Source organism: Sminthopsis crassicaudata, chromosome 1 (assembly GCF_048593235.1).
Source record: "Sminthopsis crassicaudata isolate SCR6 chromosome 1, ASM4859323v1, whole genome shotgun sequence".
NCBI lineage: Eukaryota > Metazoa > Chordata > Mammalia > Dasyuromorphia > Dasyuridae > Sminthopsis > Sminthopsis crassicaudata.
Genome location: NC_133617.1, coordinates 9,114,216 through 9,136,410, shown reverse-complemented (window position 1 = coordinate 9,136,410; position 22,195 = coordinate 9,114,216). Strand labels below are relative to the sequence as shown.

The 22,195-nt window shown below is 66.5% G+C and overlaps 1 protein-coding gene across 6 annotated transcripts; it reads right to left on the bottom strand.

The window, feature by feature from the left end:
- Nucleotides 1-3,043: 3,043 nt before the first annotated feature.
- Nucleotides 3,044-21,553, bottom strand: HIC2 (HIC ZBTB transcriptional repressor 2). Of its 6 annotated transcripts, none has more exons than XM_074292326.1 (3): nucleotides 21,519-21,553; nucleotides 6,338-6,425; nucleotides 3,044-4,951 (listed from the first exon to the last, which is right to left on the bottom strand). In XM_074292326.1, the coding sequence occupies exon 3, from the start codon at nucleotides 4,919-4,921 to the stop codon at nucleotides 3,182-3,184; it is 1,740 nt and encodes a 579-aa protein (XP_074148427.1). In that variant the 5' UTR covers nucleotides 4,922-4,951; nucleotides 6,338-6,425; nucleotides 21,519-21,553; the 3' UTR covers nucleotides 3,044-3,181. The 6 variants fall into 6 exon arrangements, with proteins under 6 accessions (XP_074148427.1, XP_074148436.1, XP_074148418.1 ...); XM_074292335.1 differs by lacking the exon at nucleotides 21,519-21,553 and adding an exon at nucleotides 20,656-20,680; XM_074292317.1 differs by lacking the exon at nucleotides 21,519-21,553 and adding an exon at nucleotides 19,915-20,037.
- Nucleotides 21,554-22,195: the final 642 nt, after the last annotated feature.

Here is a 22,195-nt window from a genome sequence, read left to right as displayed (position 1 = left end):
TTCTAAACCTGGAGGGAGACGGGCCGAGCGTGGCGGGCAGGGAGTGCAGTCCTGGGAGCCCACTGCTCCCTCCCGGGAAGTGAGACCCCTCTTCCAGTTTTACTTAAATAACAGCTAGAACCCCCCCACCCCCCACCCCCCAGACGAGGTATTTGCAAAATGGGTCGGCACCCAGGCCGGGGCCCCGAGGGCCCCGACAAGGGCGGGCAGGGACGGACGTCGGAGGTTCCCCTCAGCACCTGGCCCCCTGGGGAGAGCCCTGGAGAATCCTCCTGCCCCGAGGTCCTGATGCAGCATTTCTGAGGTCAATAAATTACAGCAATAAATAGTGAGGCTGGGAGAAGGGGGGGCTCCTGCTGGAAAGTGGGGGCACGAGCGGGTGGGGAGGAAAGCCCGCCGTGCCCCACTGGCCGGGAAGGGCCCGGGGAGGGGGCCCGAGGGGGGCTGCTGCCATTCCCGATCTCCCCCGCCCCCCTCTGCGGAATGTGGGCTCGAGGCTCGGCCCGGGTTGGCCCCCGCCCCCCGGGATCAGGAGCCAGGTTCAGCCTCAAAATTCCTGCCCTCAGCACATGATTTGGGGAAGCTGGAGACCCCCGGGCTTGAGGGGCAAAGAGCGCCCCTCCACTGCCCTGTCTTTGGCCGCCCGGAGGGGCACTGCTCAGGAACCTTATTGCTGACACAGCCCGCGCCCAGCGCGCGCGCGTGTGGATGTGTGTGGATGTGTGTGACGGACGGAAGGAAACGCCGGGCCTGGCTCCCTCCTGCCAGCCGCGCTCTCGCACCAAAGGAGCAAACGCTGTGGAGCCGGCCTGGGCTCCCACGGTGAGGGGCGCGAGGCCGCGCCCAAGTTCTGCTCTCGAGTGCGGCCTTGGTGGTCTTTGTTTGCGATCTGGCCGGCGGGCGCAAGGCGGGCAGCGGGGCCAGTGGCGTGCCCGAGGCTGAGAAATAAATACATTCATCACTGCACGTACAGATTGATACAAAAGGAACACTGTCAAAGAGTGTCTGCACCATCTTGGAGAAGGGCCAGGCCGCCTGCACAAGCTCCACTCTTTGGCCGGGGGGGACCGCCGCCCCGCCGCAGCCCCCCCACCTGCTGGCGGCCCCCCCTCTGCGCCGAGCCCAAACCGGGGATCCCGCGGCGGGGCTCGGTCGGGGCTCTTTGGTGCCGGGGCCCCCCGGGGAGGTCCCGAGCCGGCCCGGCGGGCGAGGCTCCCGGTGGCTGCTGGGAGCGTAAGGCAAATCCCCGGGGCCGGGAGTGGACGAACTGGGATGCATTGGGACTGGTCCTTCCTTCTGCTGAGGTCTGAAACTGTAAAAGTTTATGTAAACAATGAGATCAATATATTAGGGTTCTCGGGAGCCCCGCGAGGTTCCGGACTCATCTACATGTGCTTTGGTTTACAAAATAGCTTTGTGATTTTGGGTGTGAGCTTCTCCCCCCCCAGAGCCCGCCATCTGCACTCCCACTTCCTGTTTCTCCGAAGACCTTGGGGAGCGGGCGAGGCCGGGGTGCCCCGCGGCCCCCGCCCCGCCCCCTCCCCCTGCTCTCACCCCCGGTCCCCATGAGGCTCATCACGTCCACACGCACTCGCAGGCGCACTCGCGCTCGCACTCGCTCTCACACGCATGACATGAAGTTACAAAACAAACAGAAAAGTGACCGCCCCCCACCCCCACCCGTAAAATCTTAAATATGAAACTAGTGTTCTGTCTTCTCGTTTAAAATACAGAAAATGTCCCGATACAACACTAAGGTTGGATACAATACTAGGTCGTACAAATGTCATTGAGTGTCGGGGGCGCGGGCTCCCCGTCCCTGAAGTTGGGGGGCTCGGCCGCCCGCCCGCCCCCACTCCTCTGCGTCCGGTGAGCGCCCGGGGCCGGCTGGGCCCGGGAGGGGGGAGGAGGCCCCCCGCCAGGCTCCCGCTGTGGTACAGACTTTGTGTCGGGTGCTTGGGTAAGTGCTGAAGGAGGGGCTGCCGGAGGTGGAGGAGGGGCAGGAGAGGGGACCCCCTCCCTCCCGGAGCGCGGGCTCAGGCTCAGCTCAAGGTTCCTTCTCCAAAGGGAGAAGGGGGCAGAGACTCGAGGACTTTTTGGTCTGAACTTACAAAAGAAGAAGTTATAAAACACAACAAATGAAAGAGCCTGGGAGAACGGGGCGCGGCCGCCCGGGCCCCCCCTCGCCCCAGAGGTCTCGTCCCCCCCAGCCCAGGGAAGACGGGGAGACGCTTTGGTTTGGATCGGCCGACCGAGGCCTGCCCTCCCACCCGTACAGCTGTTGTGGGCCCCAGTTCTGGTCCAGATGTGCAGGGGAAAGCGGGGAGGCCGGGGAGGAGCCCTCTCTCCACCCCCCCCGCAGAGCACCCACTGCCCACCCAAACTCCACTCAGCACGCTGGCACCAGCACACGCTCGCTCGGAGAGAACAGGCCCCCTCTGCTGGAGGGCGGGAGGAGCAGCGCCTGCGGATGCGCCCACCCGGCTCCCTGAGACACGCTCAGCACGCACGTGGCCCCCAATCCTCCGGGGCCCAGGGGGACCCGGGGGCCGTGCGCTCACCGACTTATTGTTCTCGTGAATTAAGAGGTAGAAAAAAACTGGAAGTCTCGGACCGGACTCCTTGTTCAGTGAGGAAAGAAGTGACCCAGCCGTCCACGCCGCCACACGCGCACACACGCACCCACTCATGCAGCCACGAAAAAAAAAAAGTACCTACAGACGCGTGGCCCCGCCCCCGCCGCCCCTCCAGGGGAACACACACCGGGCCGGCCGAGCGAGTACCTCTAAGCCAAGAAAGTCACAGACCCGGGGCACCCGGGAGGGCTCCAGGCGGGTGGGGGAGGCCCGCCGCCCCGATTACATTCAGGCCCGGCCCGGGGCCGCGGGACTCGGAGATCCAGACCAGAGAAAAACTACAACAGAAACTACAACGGGCCCGGGGGACGGGGAAGCAAACTCAAGTACGGGGTGACCCTGACGGCTTTGGGGGGGGGGGGGGGGGGGCAGCGAGCCCGGCAGCACCCGTGGCACACGCACGCACTCACACACGCTGGTTGCGGGGCGGCCCTCGGCGGAGGGCGGAGGTAGAGCGGACGCCGCAGGGCGGAGGGAGCGGGCGGCGGGCGCCCGTTAAAGCTGTGGGAGGCGGGGGGCCGGCCGGCCCGGCCCCTCTTTGGCTCCTAGGAGGGCGAGGTGTGCATGCGCAGGTGGCTGATGAGGTTGCGCTGCTGGGTGAACTTGCCGCCGCACAGGTGGCACTCGTAGGGCTTCTCACCGGAGTGCACGCGCATGTGCTCGGTGAGCCGGTACTGGCGCGTGAAGCGCATGCCGCACTCCTCGCAGGCGAAGGGCTTGAGGCCCAGGTGGCTGCGCATGTGGCGCGTCATGGTGCCGCGCTGCGTGAACATCTTGCCGCAGATGTTGCAGGGGAAGGGCCGCGTCAGCCAGTGCGTCTTCTCGTGCTGCCGCAGCGTGGCCGGGTCCTTGTAGCTCTTGTCGCAGCCCGAGCACTTAAAGGGCCGCTGCTCCGAGGCGTAGGCCGGGCTGGGGGCCGACAGGTCCTCGGCCTCCTCGTCGGGGGCGCCGTAGCCGGCCTCCTCCTTGATGAAGAGCTCCTCCTCCGTGTGCGTCTCCACGTGGGCGTTGAGCTGCTCCGAGCTGGGGAAGCCCTTGCCACAGGGGATGCACACGTACAGGTTGTCCCCATAGGGCACCGCCTCGAAGCCCTCCTGCCGGTAGACGTAGTTGGGGGCGCCCCCGGCGCCCCCAGCCGCTCCCCCGCCCTCGGCCTCACTCTGCCCGCTCTCCTCGCTGAGCTCCTTGCCGTTCTCCATCTCCTCCTTGCAGGCGAAGGGCGGCTCCCCGTAGGGCCCCGCGCCGCTGGCCCCCAGGATGCCGTTGGGGAGCCCGTCCTCCGGCTCCTCCTCGTCTCCGGCCTCCTTGCGCTCGAAGGAGGCGCAGGCCACGGCCTCCGTCTTGCTCCACTCTTTCTTGCGGGTCAGATGCCGGAGGCTCTTGCGGGGCTGGCCCCCGGGGCCCTCCAGCAGCCCCAGGTGGTTCTCCTCGGGGGCGCCTGCCGCCTCCACCTCCATGGGGTCTTCCGGGGGCCCGGCGGGCTCCGGGTACGAGGCACTGTTGGCGGAGGCCGGCGCGGGGGAACCGTGCTGGCTGTCGCTGAGCTGGGCCAGGTCCTCGGGGCCAAGGAGGGGGCCGGGCGCCGGGGGCTGCAAGGTAGGGCTCTTCTTGGAGAGGTCCAGGCCCAGCTCTTGCTCGCTGCCGCCGCTGTTCCCACCGGAGCCCCCGCAGCCGGCCCCGTCCCCGCCGTTCTTGCAGCTCATCCGGCTCAGGGGGCGGGGGTTCTCCTGCCCGGGGGCGCCCAGGTACAGCTCATCGTCGGAGCCCTTGGCCTGAGGGAGCTCCTTGGGCGGGTGTGCGGGCTTGCGGGCCTCGGGGGCCGGCGGGTAGCGGGCCTGGATGACCGAGGCCGCGGCCAAACGCTGGCCGCGGGCCGGCCTGCCCACCCCGGGGACCCCGGCCCGGCCCGAGCCGTAGGGCTTCCCCGCCCGCTTGAGCTTCCGGCGGCACAGGGCGGCCAGCTCGGGCAGCTGGAGGTAGCTGGCGGCCGTGAGGAGCGTGCCGAAGTTGGGCTCCGCGGGCTGCTCGCCGGGGAGCACCTTGCCCGTGTAGATGAAATCCAGGACCTGGCGGAAGACCGTGGGGCTGACCATGTCCGTGTCCAGGTGGATGAGGTTGTCGTGCAGCACGAGAGACTTGAAGTACATGCTGCTGGCCGCCAGCACGTTCTTGTGGGCCCGGAACAGCGCGTTCTCCACCACGATGATGACGTCACACAGGAAGCCCTTGGCCCGCTGCTGGTTCAGCTGCAGCAACAGCTGCTTGGAATGGTTGGGCAGCTCCATGGCCACGGGCCCCGAGTGCCAGCCGACGACCTGAGGGAGGGAGACAAGGGTAGCGTCAGCCCCCGCCCTCGCCTGCCCCTTCCCAGACTCTCCCCCCACCCTGAAGCCCATGCTCACACAGTCCCCCCAGCAAGGACGGCGATGAGCCCAGAAGCTCCCTGACACGGCCTCGAGGGGCGGGCAAGGCCCCCTCTACCGAGCTCCCCGGGGCTCAACGCTGCAGCTTGTTTGGGCCCCGCCCCCGCTCCCCTGCCAGCCCCAGGGCCCTCTGCCAAGCCCGGAAGCCTCTCGCCCTTTCTAGGAAAAGCGGCCGCTGCCCGGCTGTGGGGGAGGCCCGCCTGGCCCTGCCAGACGGGCGGGCACAGACTGATGCCATTAAGTAATAAAAGCACCAACACCTCTGTGTTCTGAAGGGGTCACATGCCCCACAGAGACACCTGAGCCACAGGGGGGGGGCCTCTCCCAGACCCCCCCCCCAGCAGTACTCGGGGCCTCAGAGAGCCAGCCCGGCCCTGCAACACTTCCAGAGCTCTGGAAGCCACCAGGAGGCTGCTGGGGGGGGGGGGGGGGGGGGGAGAACACACAGGGGAGGTAGGATGGGAAAGAGCTCGCCCCCCTCGCCAAGCCGGGCCTGGCCACGCTTCCTGTTCTCTCTCCTTCCAGAGGGAGCTGGCGGGGCCTGGCTCAGTGTGCCCGGGACTCCTGCCGGGGGAGACCTGGGGCCCAGCGCCCCGGGCCGAGGCTCTCACGGCAGGGAACACGTCTGTCACCCGGATGGAGGAGCGACCTCTGCCCCGTCGCCTCAGAGGATTTGGGGACATTACACCCATTGTAGGAAGGGCGAGGCAGGGAACAGCCACTGCCAATTGCTCGGCTTGGGCCCAGAAGACAGAAGGGAATGGCTCAGAGCCGAGCTGCCCGTCTCAGGGGTCTCCGAGCCCAGTGTGGGCACCGGTCATTCTCATGTCAGGAGGAGCCCCCACGTGGCTCAATGGGCTCCAAAAAGGGGGGGAAGGACACTGCTTAAGGGTGACCTGGCGGCCACGGCTGCTACTGGGGCTCTGGAACGCCCCCCCCAGCCCAGGCTGGCTCATCCCCTCCCCAAGTCCTCGGGCCCCATCCCCCGCGCCACCCTGGGCCCCCTCCTCCCTCGCTCGCCCCAGACCGTGGCCTCGTGACCTAGAAAAGCCAAGGAGCGGCTCATCTATCACAGGGGTACGCTCTCCTCCCGCTGGAGGGGACCTGGAGGGGTTGGAGGGTGACCCCAGCGGGGTTAGGGGCCCTCCATCTCCACACCAAGCAGAAGCACCGGAGAAACAAAGGCTGGCAGCGGCCAGGCAACGCCCCGGCCTGGCCCGGCTCCCCCCGGCCTGGCTCCCCCGGGCCCGGCTCCCCCCGCCCCCGGGCCCCGCTCACCGAAAGCTTGGAGCTCAGAAACCATGCGAGCGAGCGGCGGCCGCCTGCAGGGTGCGGTCTCTCAGCCGGAGCATGGAAGCCTGGTTACCTGGGGAGAAGGAGGGCAGTGAGCACGGGGGCGGCGGGGGCCGCTGGGCAACCACGACCAGTCACACGCCACAAAGGGCGCCCCCCCCCCGCTCCGAACCCAGTTGGGGCCCTTCTCCCCCCCTGAGCAGCACACTAGGCCCCCCAGCCTCTCAGCAGCTCAGGGCAGGCTGCGATCTGAATAACAAAAGGCAAAAGGGTGGTTGGCAAGCTGCTGCCCCCTCCCCCAGTGGCCCTTCCGGGCCCAGGGCAGGCGGCCTGGGCCAGAGGTGAGGGAGGAGCCCCCCCAGCCCTGCCCCTCCCCCGGGGCCTCAGGAATGTGGCCAGACCCGGGGTGCCTGGGGCCAGGGAGGCCTGGCGCGGCCTGCCAGCTGTCCCCCTGCAGCAGGCGGTGCCTCCCCTCCCCCACAGGCCCAGATGCTCAGAGGGCCAGCCAGACCAGCTCAGTGGGTTCAGAGGCCTAAGGACTTCCTGTGGTCAGCCGGGGCCCCGGGGACCCAGGCCCTGCCCCTGCCCCCCCCCACGGGCCTAGGCCGGGCGGCCGCCTGGGAGCCAGGCTGGCACAGGCTCCGTTCCGATGCTGCGCGCCACAGGAACCGGGCCGGGGAGGAGCCGGAAGCCTGGATCCGCTGCCTCATGGGCCTCCCTGCTGGCCTCCACCCCCTGCCTAGGTGGCCCTGTGGTTCGTCAGGACCCCTGGGACAAACCACTGAAAGCCGCCTGCCTCAGTTTCCTGGTCCGTAAAACAGGAATAAGAGCACGAGGTGTTGCTGTGGGCCCAGCCCCAACACACCTCAAGGGGACTTCCTGAAAGCAGCCGGCCTCGCTCCCGCTACCAAACTGTCGCTGGCTCCCCCATCGGGGGCTAGTGTCTGGGGTCTTCTCCCCAAAGGACGCCAGGTCCCGGGGCCCCTCCTGTTCCCAGCTTCCACCCCACCGGCTCCAAGCAGGCCCCGCGGCCAACGCCCCGTCCCAGAGCCTCCGGAGAAGCCTCCTCCTTCCTGGATGCCTCCCTCGACTACGCACACAGGGCAGCACGAGGTCCTTAACCCAGACCGGGCCGGGCCCAGAGCCGGCCTGAGAACCGGGTGCGGGGCGGGCCAAGACCTGGGGAAGGGACCGCGGCCAATCAGGCTCCACAGGAGCCAGAGGTCAGGCAGAGCTGCCTCCCGGGGCCCTCCCTCCTCCCTTGGGCTCCTCTCTTCTTTGTCCACATCCTCCCTAAAACGTGGCAGCCACAAGGGAGCCTTCTCCGGGCCGCCTCCCTCCTCCTCAGGGCCCCGATGGCTGGGGGGGGACGAAGGCACCTCCCACCCTGGAGCCCAGCGACGTGGCCGGCCCAGCCCCGTGGGCACCCCCGAGTCTGTGCCAGTCTAGGCCGCCCGGGGAAGCCCCCACGCTACCTCTCCCACTTTCAAACATCCAAGTGAGGACAGTGGCCCGGGCCCACACCCCCATCCCCGGCTCGGCCCCTGCCGAAGAGGAGCAAAGGAGCAGCCGGCCCCTCCTGGCGCCCACGACCCCGGGAGAACAGTGACGAGCCCCGGCCGGAGCCAGTTCCGGGCACAGAAGGCAAAGACCCGTGCCCGCCGCCGAGTTCCTGCAGACCCAGCCCGCGGCTGGCAGTGGGCCCGGCCACCGCTCCTATCGCTGAGATCTCGCGCTCCCTCCCAGACTCCAGCACACACCCCAGGATGCCAGGTGGGGGAGAAGCTGCCAAGCGGCACCTCCCCAAAGCCAGAATCAGGCGTGGCAGGAGGCCCCCAACTCGCTTCCTGGGCCGCCCCCTCCCCCTCCATCTTTCTGACCCCTGACACAGGGGTGAACCCCAAGGGCTGAGGACACAAAGGCAGCGGCGCTTCCTGCCTCCCGGAGCTGCCGCCGTCGGGGAAACAAGAAACCCGCGGGAGGCGGCGGGTAAGGTGAGCCGGGAGGGCGCCCGCCCAAGGTGGCATCTGGGCCGAGGACCCGAGGAGCCGGCAGAGCGTCCCCAGGGACAGACGCCGACTTCCCTCCCTCCCCCTCGACCTCCTCCCAGCTTCCCCTGCCGGGCCCTGAGCTCACTCCTCCGCCTCTGTCCAGCACTCGGCCGGCCTGGTTTGACGGAGGGAACTTCATCCCTGGGCTGAGCCCCCCGAGCCCGGCCCCCGCACACCTGGGAAGGCGCTCCCTCCCTCCAGGTTATGTCCCTACACGTTGGGCACTCCCTCCCAGCAGCAGAATTCCTGATCTGCCCCGGGAAGGGTGGAGGCCAGAAAGAAGCCTCAGTCCCAGAAGAGGCAGGGGCAGAGCAGCCGGCCGGGAGCTCACCTCCGCAGCGAGCACCGAGGCAGGCCGACGCCGGCGGACAGAGCCCCCACCGCCAAGAAGCAGGCAGGGTGCGGGGCCGGCAAGGGGGAGCACGGCGCCCCCGCGGCACCAGGGTCCCGGCCGCCCTTCCACCTGCCAGGACAGTTACGGGAGCCCACAGCCGGGAGGCAACGGACATCCCGTCCTCCCCAACGCCGAGGGAGGGGGTCCCCCGGCCTTGCGCCGCCCCCGCCGGGCTCCGGGGGGAGACTGTCTCTGGTTGCTCAGAATCCCTTTCCCCGCCGCAAACGCCGCCTTTAACTTGAGATGGAAGCGGTCCCTCCTTCCTTCCCTGTGACGGGGCCGGCCACAGGACTGGTTACACGCCGTGTACAGAGCGGGAAGACCGAGGCCCCAAGTCCGCCAGCCGGGAAGAGAACCCACCTCCAAAGCCTCCCAGGATGCGGCCCCAGAGGGAGGCCGACGAGGGCTGCAGCCTCTAAGAATGGCTGCCAAAGGTCGCTCATCCAGGGAAAGAAAGAGCAGAGCCGGCAGGCAGCTCCCAGCCCGGGCCCCGGTGCCGGCACTCACACCCGGGGCAGCCCTGTGCCCTCGGTCTGGCACACTGCCCATTGCCAAGAGCCGCCACAAACTCTCACCAGGAACAAGGGCACTCGCGGCCACAGCCGCCCGTGCTTGTGCCAACCCCGGGGGCTCCTGGGGGATGGGGCCCAGGCAGAAATGCTCCTACGCCTGAGGTCCCGAGGCTCCAGTGCGGCCACCCTGCCCGCGGTGACCTCTGCTCCTTGACTTCTCCAGCCGCCATCTCCCCCGCGCGTCCCTGCACCCATCCCGGCCTGAGGCCCTGCCCTCCCAAAGACCCGCTCCGGGCTCCTCTCCCGGCACTCCCCGGGCATCCACAGGCACACGACTGACCCGGCCCCCCCTGCGCGCCCACAGCCCCGTGGCCAGAGCAAGCCCCCAGAAGCCCCCACAGATTTGCCGGCTGCGCCTTCTTTTCAAAGCAAGACGGGAGGAATGCGGGGATCTTCAGAGCGAGTCGGGGGCTCGGGGCAGGGTCGCGCGAGCCAGGACTGGGCCAAGGCGCTGCCATGGGAACCGTGTTCTCGTCCTCCTTGACCTCCCCACCCTCCCTGGGCCCATGCCCAGTGCCAGTGTTCATCTGCATGGGCACAGCCCCAGAGCCCAGCCTGGGCCTGGAAGGCGGCCAGCTCCTCCCTGGCGGCCTGCCCAGATCTCCTCCTGGAAAGCATCAGACTCGCCAGAGGCCCAGGGCTCGGTCTCCAAAGGAGGCTCTCTAAGGGGAGGCCTGCCTCCTCTCTCCTCGCACGCGCTCAGGCCGGTCACTGTCACCGCCGCACTGGCCACACTGGCGCTGCAGGGGCTGTAGGGGCAGTGAGGGCGGGCTCTGAGCTAGCCAGTTCTGGGGGGGGGGGCAGAGGGGTGCCCCCACCGGGACAACCGGCTGGCAGGGTGGGGAGCAGGCCCTCAGAGGGGCCGCTTCCAAGGGCCCAGAGCGGGAACCATGGGCACGCGGCCAGTCCCGCTCTCCCCAAGTCACCGGGGACACTGATCCCGCTCACCTGCTCCCCTTCTGGGGCCCACAGGCGATCGCCCCCTGCTTCGGAAAGGTCTAACGGATGGCCCCCTTTTCACTTACACAAAAGGAGGTCACCTCCAAAGCCGGGGCCCCCACAGAGCGCCCGCTCTCACGGAAGCCCAGGCCGGCCGTGCTTTTCCTTCTACGTCAAGCCCCAACCTGCCTGCCTCCAACTTGCCTGCAGGTTCCCGGCTCTGCTCGAAAGCCCGGAACACGTTTGTGCTCAGCCACATACCAGCTCCTTCTCCCAGCCCCCCAAGAGCTGCAAGCCCCCCAGCCTTCCTCAGGAGACCCTGCCCCCCCAGAAGGCAGGAGGCGGCGTGGGCAGCAGGCCAGTCTGCCCGGATGCCAAGCCCAGAGCGGCCCCCACTGCCCCTCATGCCCTGGCAGAAGAGCTCGGAGTCAGAAGCTCGGCTTCTGTGTGGGGCCAGATGGGGGAACCCAGCTCAAAATGTGTGGATGCCCACCCCCACTTTTCTACATCAGGAAACACAAAGCAGGTGGGAGGGGGAAACAGAAGAACTGGCTCTTGGCTGTGGAGCGTCTGCGGCCTGGGCAAGGAGAGCCTCAAGGCCCAACCACAGGCCCAGGAGGACGGGCCACCAGATGACGGACAGCCCGTCCCCCGAAAGCGCTGCTGACGTCACTGTGAGCAAGGCAAATGGGCCGTCCCCGGGCGCCCTCTTTAACTGGGCTGAGACATCCACGCCACGGCCAAGGCCTGGCCACGACCACCTTAGACTGGCCCGCCGGAACCGCGAGGGGAGTCCGGCCTCCGGATGGAGCCAAGGAAACGTTCTGGCTGTGACCCTGGCCGAGCCACGTCTGCCTGGGCCGACGGCAGCGGCCGCTGCCCGGGATAAAATGAACCCTGGCACTGGCGGGTACAAGTAACGCCAGCTTTACTGAGGGCGAGGAAATGCCATGAAAGTGGCCATCTGGAAGTGGCCAAGTCCGGGGAGCGGGCAGGGCGTCAGGGCGCACTCCTAAGACACAAGCAGCGGGGACTAGAGTAAGCCAGGGTTGGATAAACCCAAAGATCTCGGCTCCCGGGAGAAGCCCCACCGAGAACTGCTGGGAAAACCGGGGAAAAGTCCGGCAGACACTGGGCAGAGACCAGCGTCTCCCCCCCTCTACCGAGATAATGTCAAAATGGGTCATGATTTAGAGAGTGACGGACGCTACGCGCGAGTGGGGAGAGCACGGCTAGTCCACCTCTCAAATCTTTGTGGCCACGAAATGCACAAAGAGCAATTCTCATCACACTAAATACAAAGTTTTGCACAATCAAAAGCAATGCAGCCAAGATGGGAAAGGGAAGCCAGTGTTTCTGATAAAGGCATCACGAGAATAAAAGCTGCTCCTCAACTGACCAAGGATCAAGCCTCATGAGCAATTTCCAAATAAAGAAATGAAAGCCACCGACTCATGACAAATCCGTTCTAGATCCCGTGAGAGAAATGCAAGGAGTGGTCCAAGCCCGCGGGACAGCCCGGGACTGTCAAGCTGCAAACCCTTCGATCCTGCACTGTCTCTCCTGGTCTGTATCTCAAAGAATTCATATAAAAAAAGGGGCCCCGAGTGTGCGGGCTGGCACGGGAAACTGAGGGGAGCCCGAGGTGGGAAGGAAGCCAAGGTTCCTGAGGGTCAGGGAACGTTAGTGTTCTAGAAGAAAGGACCAGCAGGCGGATTTCAGGAAAGCGGAGAGACGGACAGGAAGCGGGCGAGCTCGGCGTACCCGGCAACTACACAAGGACGAGCTCTGCGGACGCCAGATCCAAGGGCAGAAGTGTCCCCTGCTTCCACAGACAGATCTAGGGTCCAAGCGCAGCCTTTTTTTCTTTTTTCTCTTTTGGCATTTTTCTTGTACAAGACAAATAAGGAAAAGTTTAAGAAAGGCACTTTCAACCGTATAAAAACCAAATTTAGGGGCCGCTGGGTGGCGCTGTGGACAGAGCACCAGCCCTGAAGTCAGGAGGACTAGCACTACTTAGCACTTCCTGGCTGTGTGACCCTGGGCAAGTCACTTAACTCCAACTGCCTCAAAAATGGGAAAAACCACCACAAATTTACTTCCCTTTCTTCCCCAGCTATGACCAGAGCCGAGCTGTTCCATCTGCCGGGCCTCAGTTCTGTTCTCTGTAAAATGGAGTAGAAGCCTACAGAACCAGTAAGCCTCCTGAGCCTCGCACCGCTGCATACCCTGCCCCTGCTGCATACCCTGCCCCTGCTGCATACCCTGCCCCTGCTGCATACCCTGCCCCTGGACGCCTTTCCCAGCTATCTCCAGTCCTGGCCTCTAAGTGCCTTCCATGCCTGGGGGGCAGCCGGCCGGGAGGCTCCTGCCCCTCTCTCCTGGCCAGGCCCAGGGCTCCACACCCCTTCGGCCCGTGGCAGCTCCCAGGAGACAGGAGAATAACAAGGGCTTCTCCTGCGAGAGCCCCTGGAGAAAGAGAAGGATGGCAGGGCCAGAAAAGCCAAGTCTGGGGACCCCGGCACTGGCCTAGGATCATCTGGCTCTCACCAGACCGAGTCTCCGGGCAGGCAGGGCCGAAGCCTTGTGCCTTTGCTCAGCATGTGTGTGTTTGATAAATGTTGCTAACTGGGGAGCCCAGGACAGCAAGCAACCCCCCTCAAACAAAGGCCTGTTGATGGCAGTTCCCTGAAGACCCCCTAGAAGCCAGCGAGCCACGGACCCAAGAGCGGGCGGCCCTCGCAACCTGCCCGTCTTTGTGGGAAAAGGGCCAGCTGGCTCCTCAGGGAGGGGCTCCCGAGAAAAGCCGGTCGGGCACCAGGGCCTCGCCCGCCCGAGCCCTGGGTCAGGCCCGCCATGTTTGGGGCTGGACGGAGCCAAGCTGCAGGTGGAGCTGGGCAGGAGCCCTTCCCTCCCTGTGGCGGCGCTCCCCAAGAGACAGACTGGATCATGGCCTGGGCTGGGGGAGAGGGCCCCCTCCCCAGTCAATCATCAGCCCAAGGGACTCTAGCTTATGCCCCTTTGCCCCCACCCAGTAACACCCAGAGCAGGTGGGGGCAGGGCTCCCAAGGTGGAGTTTCCTGCAAAGAGACCAGAGCCAGGCCCTGTCCCCTCCCCCGTCCCCTCCAGGCTTCTGCTCCTTGCTGCAGACATCTACCCAGAGGTCTGGAAGAACAAGGGCCAGGGGGCTAGTGGGGAGGGCCATGGCCGGGCGCACAAGGGCCGCCGGGGCCTCCCAGAATGGCCCCATAGAGACGCCTGCCGACTCCAGAGGCTCTTCCAGGTCTGCAGAGGCGCTGCTCGGGGGGCATGGCGGCCCGAAGGCAGCACAATTTCTCCGGGGTTTCGGACAGAGTGAGAGCAGCAGTCACCGTAAGTGCTGCGGTGAGGAAAACCTGAATCACAGCAGCCCCTGCCTGGAGAAGATGGGAAACGGCCTTCTGGGCAAGCTGGAACCCCAAGAACCAGCCCGCGTCCCCCAGAGAACGGCACCCTCCCAGGGCCTCCCGGGGGCCAAAAGGCAGAACTCACTGGCTGCCAGGGCCTCCTTGGATTGGCCTTCAGACTCCCTCGCTTTCTGGGGCCCGCTCTGGCTTTCTGGTTCGTTTTCTTTCTCGTGATTTCCCCCCTTTTTTCAGATTCTTTCACAACATGACTAAAGCAGAAACCCAGATAATACCGATTGCCCATGTCGATCCTATGGAGGAGCAATCCTCCCGAAGGGACGTGTCCCTCCTGAAGAGGGAGACAAAGGCTGAAAATTAAAATAGGGAAAATGTGGGTCGATGTAAGAAAAACAGAGAAATGGTGAAAAGTCTCAGAAACACTGGGAAGTACACCCAGGGATCGGAGGAGCTTCCGAGCAGGGAGGGCTGTGGGCCTGCTATCCCTACAGAGGAGCTCTCCAGAGAGCTCCACGCCAGATCCCAGATCCAGCCGGCTGAGCCGCTCCACCCCACGCACACGGGCCCCTGGCCCGGGCAGCCCCCTCTCTCCTACTCCGCCCCTTCCCCCTTCTTTTGGGCAGGATCATGGCAGCTGAAGCGGACAAAGTAACGGATACCCAGGTCTGGGGTGCGCAGAGAGGCAGGAGGCACCGGACCTCACTTCAAAGAGCCGTCGAGGGCAGAGTGGGGAAGCGTGAGAAGAGGGACGAAAGCAGAGCGACAGGAAGGGTTAAGGGGGCAACCTCCACCGGGGCCGCCGCTGCCTCACCACGGAACGGGAGCCCGGTTTGCCCGTTGATCAAATACTTGATCAGTCTCATCTCCTAAAGGAGCAGGGATCAACGAGGACGGGAGGGGCCGGTCACAAGCTGCCCTCTCTGCCCAGCTGCGCCTCCTGGAAGCCCCGGCCCTGCCCTGCTGTCCCCCAGAGGAAGGAGACCGGGAGAGGCCGGGCCAAGGGAAGAACTGATGAACTCTGCCAGGAGAAGCAGAACAGTGGAGATGAGCAAGGTGGTCCCTGCCCTGATGAGCCCCTTGCCCGGGAGCCTCCATCAGCCCTCAGGCCTCTCGAGGATGCTGGGCTGTTTGACCCTGCCTAGTCTGGGCTCTCTTGCTCTCGGCCTCCTGCCTCTTTCTCCACCTCTCCCCCACCCCTGTGTGGGGCACAAGACTTAGCATGGGGTACCCATGAGCCCCAGGGCCCGGGAAGACTGACGGGAAAGGCTGCCAAGGCTGTGGGGCCCTTGAGCCAGCTTCTCTTAGCTAAGGGGGGACATTTTGCCTACAGTTACCTGGTGGTGAGGGACTGGGCCTGCTCTAAGCCCCCAAAAGCGCCCCCACGTCTCCCCCTCGGCCAGGAGGCCGACCCGGAGCACCCTGCCCTGTGGGCAGTCAGGCGGACGTGTGTCCAGGCTTTCCCCGCTTTCAGAACCCCTCCGGGTCCAGCCCAGCCTGCCCCGGGCACTCTGCAGAAGACGCTTCCCCGGGTCCCTGTGGCCCTGGGCCAAGACTGAATGCCCGCTCTGGGCAGTTCCTCCCTCCCCCTGCTCCAGCCTATTTCCCAGGAAGCACCTGAGGAGCGGCAGCCGTAGGCCCGAGTCCCCAGAAAGCCCCTTTCTCCCAGAGGGGGCGTCTCCTCTTCCGAAGATGGGCTGGGGAGCAGAGGGGCCGGACTAGGGTTCGGGTACCAGCAAAACCCAGAGAGTGCTTCCTCTTGCTGACCCGCCTCGCCGGCCAGGGTTACTGAGCGGAGCAGGTGTGCGGCGCCCGGTCCAACGGAGGCCCACGTTTGCTAGGCCTCCACTCCCAGATCAAACACAGTTCTCCTGACCCCAAATCCGAAGGCAGCGAGGTGAGATAACCAATGGGCGGCCCTGGAAGGAAGCAGTAAAGCTGGCCACCCCAGGGAGGGCCCCTCCCCCCGCAGCTATCAGGGAGTGCCTCCCGCCCCTTCTCTGGCTCCTCACCCTTCCAGGAAGGAGACCCAGGCAGCCCAGAGCAGCTCAGGGCTGCAGGAGGCAAGTTTGCACAAACACTCCCCCACAGACCCTCCCTGGGGCCCGCGGCTCCCGTGGCGCGCAGAGGCGGCCGGGGGGACGACCCTCTCCCGAGCCGGGCCCGGGGGTCCGCACGAACCCATTCCTGGCAGGCAGGGCAAGGAGCAGCCTGCGCCCACGCCCTCCTTCCGCCTCCTGGCAGGCCTCAATCTGCCTCCGCACCCCCCAGAGGGCCCCCCTTCGTTTCCCCAGGGAAGCCCAGGGAGCGGGAGGTGCTGTTCTGGAAAGCGGCCCCCGTGCTCCCAGGGGCGGGAGAAGGCCTGGAGGTCACCCTGCCCCCATGCTGGGAGAGTCGCTTCTGGCAACAAGCCAGGCGGCACCCAAGGGTCTGGGCAGCGATGTGCCCACGCCGCCCGAAACGGTCCCGTTCCTTCCTCTTTCTCTGGTTCTACTGGGAAGGGGCCTGAATCTAACCCCCCCCCCGAGAGAGGCCCCCAAAGGCGGCTTGTCCAGACCCTGGGCCCCAGGATCTCCAGCCAAGTGTGAGCCCCGCCTGGGGCACCATGCCCCGGGTGGGCGCTCTCCTTCACCATACCCACTCAAAGGACAGTAGGGGGAGCCCTTTGCCCCACCTGGGGCCCCCTGAACCCAAGGTGCCCTCCATTCTGCCCAAGGGAATCGGCTTCTCCCAGAAGCCTTTTGGGGATGGGCTTCACCCGCCTCTGCCATGTTTGGGCCCTGCTCTGCACTGCCAGGACTTCACCCCACACATGTATAGCGTAGGCGCTTAATAAACGCTTGCAGACACAGCTAAGGAAATGGAAGCCTTGCTGCGCGGGGATTCCTGGGCCTCTGGGGCCCCGCAGGTTGGGGCTCCCTCAGGCAGCTCTGGGGCCCCGCAGGGAAGGGAGGCATCTTGCCTTGGGAGGACAATGTCCCATTTCCTGCCCTTCCCAGGCTGCGGCGGGAGAAAGGTCCCCACTTATCACCCCAGGGCCCAGTCCCTTAACTGTCCTTCGGTCCTTCTTGCTTTAATCCAGGCCCGCAGCAGGAACAAATGGGCAAGGAGCCGGGAGGTCAGCCCCCTCCCCCCCCAGCTGGGCCCAGCTGCCCGCCCCCTCCCAGACCCATCTTGGTGGGGCCTCCGCCCTGCCAGCCCCCAGGGGCCTCTCCAGGGCAGCCCCCCCAGCCACAGCCCTGGGAGGGGGGAGGGGGCCTTATCTCCTGCGCTTCCTCACCATCTGAGCCCGGCACTGCCCACCTGGGGGGGCGGCCTCTGCCCCCTCCCCCCAGCCCGGCCTCGGGTAAACTGGACTTTAGCCCTTGGCCCGGCGGCCCACCGGGCGGCGCAGCGGGAGGCCTGTCATCCCAGTAATGCGCAGCGCCTGTTGTTGCCCACGACAGCTGACGGCGCGCACGGGCCGCAAGCACCGCGAAACCCGAGCCCGGGAGCGGCTTAAGCCGGGCCACCTGTCCCGCAGGTAGAGGCGCTTTTCAGGAATCGCAGGAAGCGGCGGCTCCGGGGCGCCCGCCCGGCCGCCGCCCACCCGCAGCCCGAGGCTCCCAACTAATAAATTCAATTGTCCGGGACCGAGAAAGGCTCCCCGGGGGCGCCCCCCCCCCCCCCCGCCGCGCGCCCGGGGCCTCTCGGGGATTCTCCGGGGCCATTCCTGGAATCCCGAGCCCTCCGCGGAACTCCCCCCCCCGCCCGGGCTAAGTAATGCCCGCATTGCAAATGGGCCCCGAACATCTGCTGCGGGCTCGGCCCCTCGAGGGGGTCGGGGCCCGGGAAGCGCGGGGACCGGGGCAGGGGGGCGGGGGCAGGAAGAGGGGGAAGGGGAGAGCTGGGCGGTGGGGGGGGCACGGCCGGGCACCAGGGCCGGGGAAGCCAAGGAGAGCCAGCCGACGGGGGAAGCAAGGGAGCGGACAAAGGCTCGCGGGAGGACGGAGTCCGGAGCGCCCGCGGACCCCGGCCGGAGCCCGTGACAAACCTCGGGCCGCCCGAGCCCGGCCCCCGCGGGCGGGCACACCCCTTTCCAGATGTGCCGGCCCCGGGGGAGGAGGGAGCCAGGCGGGAGAAGCCCCGCACCCGGAGCCGTGCCCCCCCCCCCGCCCGGGAGCGCCCCCTCCCCCGGGGAGCATCCCGGCTCCGGCAAGGGCGGGGCGGGGGCTCCCGGGCTGTCAGGCACAAAGGGCCGGGCGGGGGGCTCCGGCCAGCCCGGGCTCTTTGTGAGGTGGGCACCCCGACCCCTCCCCTCCTCCTCCTGCCCGCCCCTCCTCCTGGCTGCTGCCCGCCGCCCGCGGGCGCGAACAAAGCCCGGGCCGGGGGCGCCATGGACCCGACGGCACTGACCGGCCGAGTCCGAGGCGCTCGCCCCCCCTCCGCGGCGCGCGCGTGGGTCGGGACACACCCCCGGCCGGGCCCCTCGCGCTAGCCCCCCACGCCGCACTCGCGCGCGCGCCCCCGGCCACACGCCCCGCGGCGCGCCTCCGCCCGCGCGATCCCGCTCGGCGCGCTCCCGCCCGGAGGAGCCCCCGTCCTTACCTCGTGTGCATCGGTCCCGCCGGCGGCCGCGCGCGGCGGCGGCGGCGGCTCCCTCGCCCGGCCCGGCCCGGCCTGGTCCCGCCGCCTCGGCCACCTCGGACCCGGCCCGTGCCGCCTCCGCCCGCGCCCCGCGCCCCGCGCCCCGCTCCGCGCCCGCTCACGGCCGCCCGCCCGGCGCCATCTTGGAGGCTGGTGACGTCGGCGCCGCCCGCTTCTCACCCCTGACCCACAGCGCGAGCCGCGAGCCGCCAGCCGCGAGCCGGGAGCCGCGAGCAGCCGCGGGCCGGGGGGCGGGGCCGGGCGGGGATAGAGGGCGGGGCTATAGGGAGCTGGGCCAATGGCAACGGAGGGTCCCGCCCTCGGGTCGGGCCAGGAGCCGTGAGGGGGCGGAGCACTGCCTCGGAGGACGAATGGCCTAAGGGGGGAGATATGGCCCCGCCCACTCCGGCCCCTTATTGCACCCCGCCCCTGGGGGGGGATTTAGCTCCGAGCCCGGTCAGGGGGCGAGAGGACCTGTCCGCAGTGGGGGGCGGGGTTAAGGTGGCAAAAGGGCCAATGAGTCGGAGAGATTAAATTAAGTACCGCCCCCTGGCGCCTATCCAACCCGAGAGCCCTGGGGGAGGGACCTCTTGGGGGCGTGGTCAGGACGCGGGACAAGGCCCTTGGGCGGAGTGCCAAAATGGGACTCCGCCCCCAATTTCCCCCTCCCAGCCCATTTCACCCGAGTTGGGGGCCCCAGAGCAGGAACCAGAGGTCGAGAGGCGGAGCTTAATGAGGGGGCGTGGTCATCGCGGGAAGAGGTCATTGGGTGCGGAAACACCTGGGACCCACCCTTTAGCCGCCCCCAGGCTAGGGAGGCTCCGAGGGCACCCGGGCACGAGGTGGAGGTCCGGCCGAGAGGCCGGGGCCTGAGCACCTCTTCTGCCCCATCCCCCACAAGTATGTAAACCAGACCCCAAGAGCGCTCTGAGCATCCCAAAGGGCCTCGCCCCACGTGCGGCACTTCCCGGGCCCCCTAAATCACTGGGGTCCCCATCCGTCGCTGCCCGCCCCCGCAGCCACCCCGCCCCCTCTAGGCTGGAAGCACGCGGGCCGCTCCCGAGCCCGGGAGGTCCGGGGGCCCCTGCCCGGGAAGGGCCTCGTGGGGGCCGGGCCGCCGAGCTCGGCGCCGCGCGTTCTAGCGACCGGGCCAGCGTCAGGCCGTAGAGAGCGGCCTTTAACCGAGGCTCGGAGCCCCGCGGCCGGGTGGGCATTCCCGGGCCCCGGCCCCGAGGCTCGCTCGCTCCTTACCTGGTGAAGGATGGGCCGGGGCCGGTCCCGCTGTGCCTGGCAAGTGGACGAAGAGCCCGACCGAGCGAGGGAGAAGCCCCAAGGGCCCGGCCGCCAGTTCTCCCGAGGCCACGCTGCGGGCAGGAGCAGGAGGGTCTCCAAGGCCGCAAAACAGAAGCCCCCGCAGCACTTTAAGAACCTGCGGCTCCGCCCGAGCAGCCCCGAGGCCCGGCGCTGCCCTCCGTGGAGTGGGGGCTCCCACTGTCCGCGCCCTCCCCTCCGGCCCCTAGGTCCCCTATGTCCGATTGCGACATCCTCTGCCCTTCATTCCCAAGTCCTCGCCTCTTACCCGGATGCCGGCGGCAGCCTCCCAATGGGTCTTACTCCTTAAGTGCCTTTTTAAACCGCGTAGGGGAGAGCAGGCGCCGCCATCTCTCCTTCCGCAGGGGCTGCTGTAGCTCCCTAGTGCTCCCGTCAACCCCAGACCAGAACCCTCCGGGGCACTTCAGGGGCTCCCGGCCAATCTCTGCCGAGAGACTTTACTAAGGCGCCGGGAGAGGGGCCGCGGGGCCCGGGGAACGAGTCAGCTCCCGCTTCTCCCAAACTAAACCTTAGCCGATGAGCGGCATTCGTAAAGCACCTACTAAGTGCCAGCTGAGCGAAGGCCCAAGGCTCCTAAAGCCTCCCGGCTGCGGGCAAAGTCTGAAACGTAAACAACCGCACGCAGCTACACACAGATGGGGCGGGTGGAGAGAAGGGCCGCGGGAGGCGCGGCGCGGAGGGAGACCGGGAACGGCTCCTGCGGAGCTGCCGAGACGGTGCCCGCGGCCGAGAGCGGGAGGAAGTGCCACGGCCTAGAGAAGGCCAGGATCGCGGGCGAGGACGTGGCATGGGGAAGGCTGGAGGGGGCCAGGTTTAAAGGGCTTAAAAGCCCAGGGGAGAACCTCCCTTCTGGTCCCTTCCCATTTCTGCGGGTTTCCGCCCACAATCCTCCGTGCTCGCGACCTCTCCCCCGCCAAACCGCGTCTGGGAGCCTGACCCCCCAGTCACGAAGGCCTCTGCATTGTTAAAAATAGCCCTCCACACTTACCAGTTGTCTCCGGGAGAATGCCGGCTGGGAGCCCGCGGAGTGGGGGTTTGAGTGCTATTCCCCAGAAGCAGCGCCCAGTAGGTACTTTATAAAGAAGGCAACCAAGAAGCGCTCACTAAATGCTTTGGCATTGAAGAATCGGAGGGCCGGGACTGTCCGCCACCTGGCACCCGCTGCTAAGCCTCTTCCCTGGCATCCGCTCCGGGAGACCCCCGTCCTCAGGCCTCAGAGGAACACCCTCCTCTCCATTCGCCATCTGCCCTGCCCTCTGGCTGGCCCTGCCCCTTCTCCCGTCGGCTTGGCCCCAGTTCCCTCGCCTGGCCCTCAAGTAATCAATCAACCAATCAGCCAATGAGGGTCCCACTCCCTTCTTAGAGCCGAGCTCCTTCGGGGCAGGGACGGGCTCTGGGCTTTGTCCCGGCTTGGGCATGTGGTAGGCATTGGACAAATGCTCCATTTCTTTAATCATTCCCCAACAATGAGTTAAAGGCTCCTGGGATTAAAAGACGTGCTCCCTGCGGCCGAGGCAGATAAAGAAGGTGGGCGGGAGAGAGGCCGCTTCCGTGGCCCCTGTGCCACCCCCCCTCCCGCTCCGGGGCCTCTTCCACTGGAAGCCTCTCAGGCCCTGGTTTTTATCCCACTGACGCCATGTCTCGTTGGCTAAGAGGGTGCCCCGGTTTTCCTCCTCTCCAGAGCCTGCAACCCTAATTATAATTGTTCTACCTTTGGAGAGGAAGAAATTGAGGCTCTCAAAGGTGGAGGGATTTGCCGGGAAGCTGGGGTTGGCCCTGGCCTTCCTTTACTACATCCCACAATGCATCTAGTCATCCCCCCCAGCCGCCATCTTCCCATTTGCTTCTTACCCCAAGCCACACGTGGCTCAATCAAATCCATCCTGACCATTGCTCCCGGAGAAGATGTCAGCCCTCACGAGCTGCTCCATGTGCTCCCAGAAGCCCAAACCCGGGCGTTTTCCCGGCTGACTCCCCTGTCTGGAATGCTCACCATTCTTATCTCTGCCACCTGGCTTCCATCAAGCCTCGGTCACAGAAGGCTCGAGAGGGCCTTCTCCCCCATCTCTGCTGCATCTCCACTGCTTGGACGTGGCTTTGCACATATCGCCTCTCCCTTCGGGCCACCAGTCCCCTGGCTTTTGCCTCTCTTTGTGCCCTATACGGTGTATCCCAATGTATCCCCCGGTGCCTGGCAGGGTGCATGGCACCTAGTAGGTGTTTTATGAACGCTTCTTGACTTTGACTTGACCTGACCACCCAGATGAAAACTCCCTTCCCTGGCTGCCACTTGATAATAGCTCACATTTCTATGGCGCTTTCCATGTGCCAGTCGGTGGGCTGAGTGTTTTACAAAGATCATTGTGCTTGATCTTCACAATGACCCTGGGAGGTATCATTCCCATTTTACAGTTGAGGAAACTGAGGCAGACGAGTTAATTTATCTGCCCACAGTGACACAGCCGATGGCCTCCTTGGTCCAGATCCAGTTCTTTATCCATTGCTAGGTGATCTAAATGGCTTCCCCT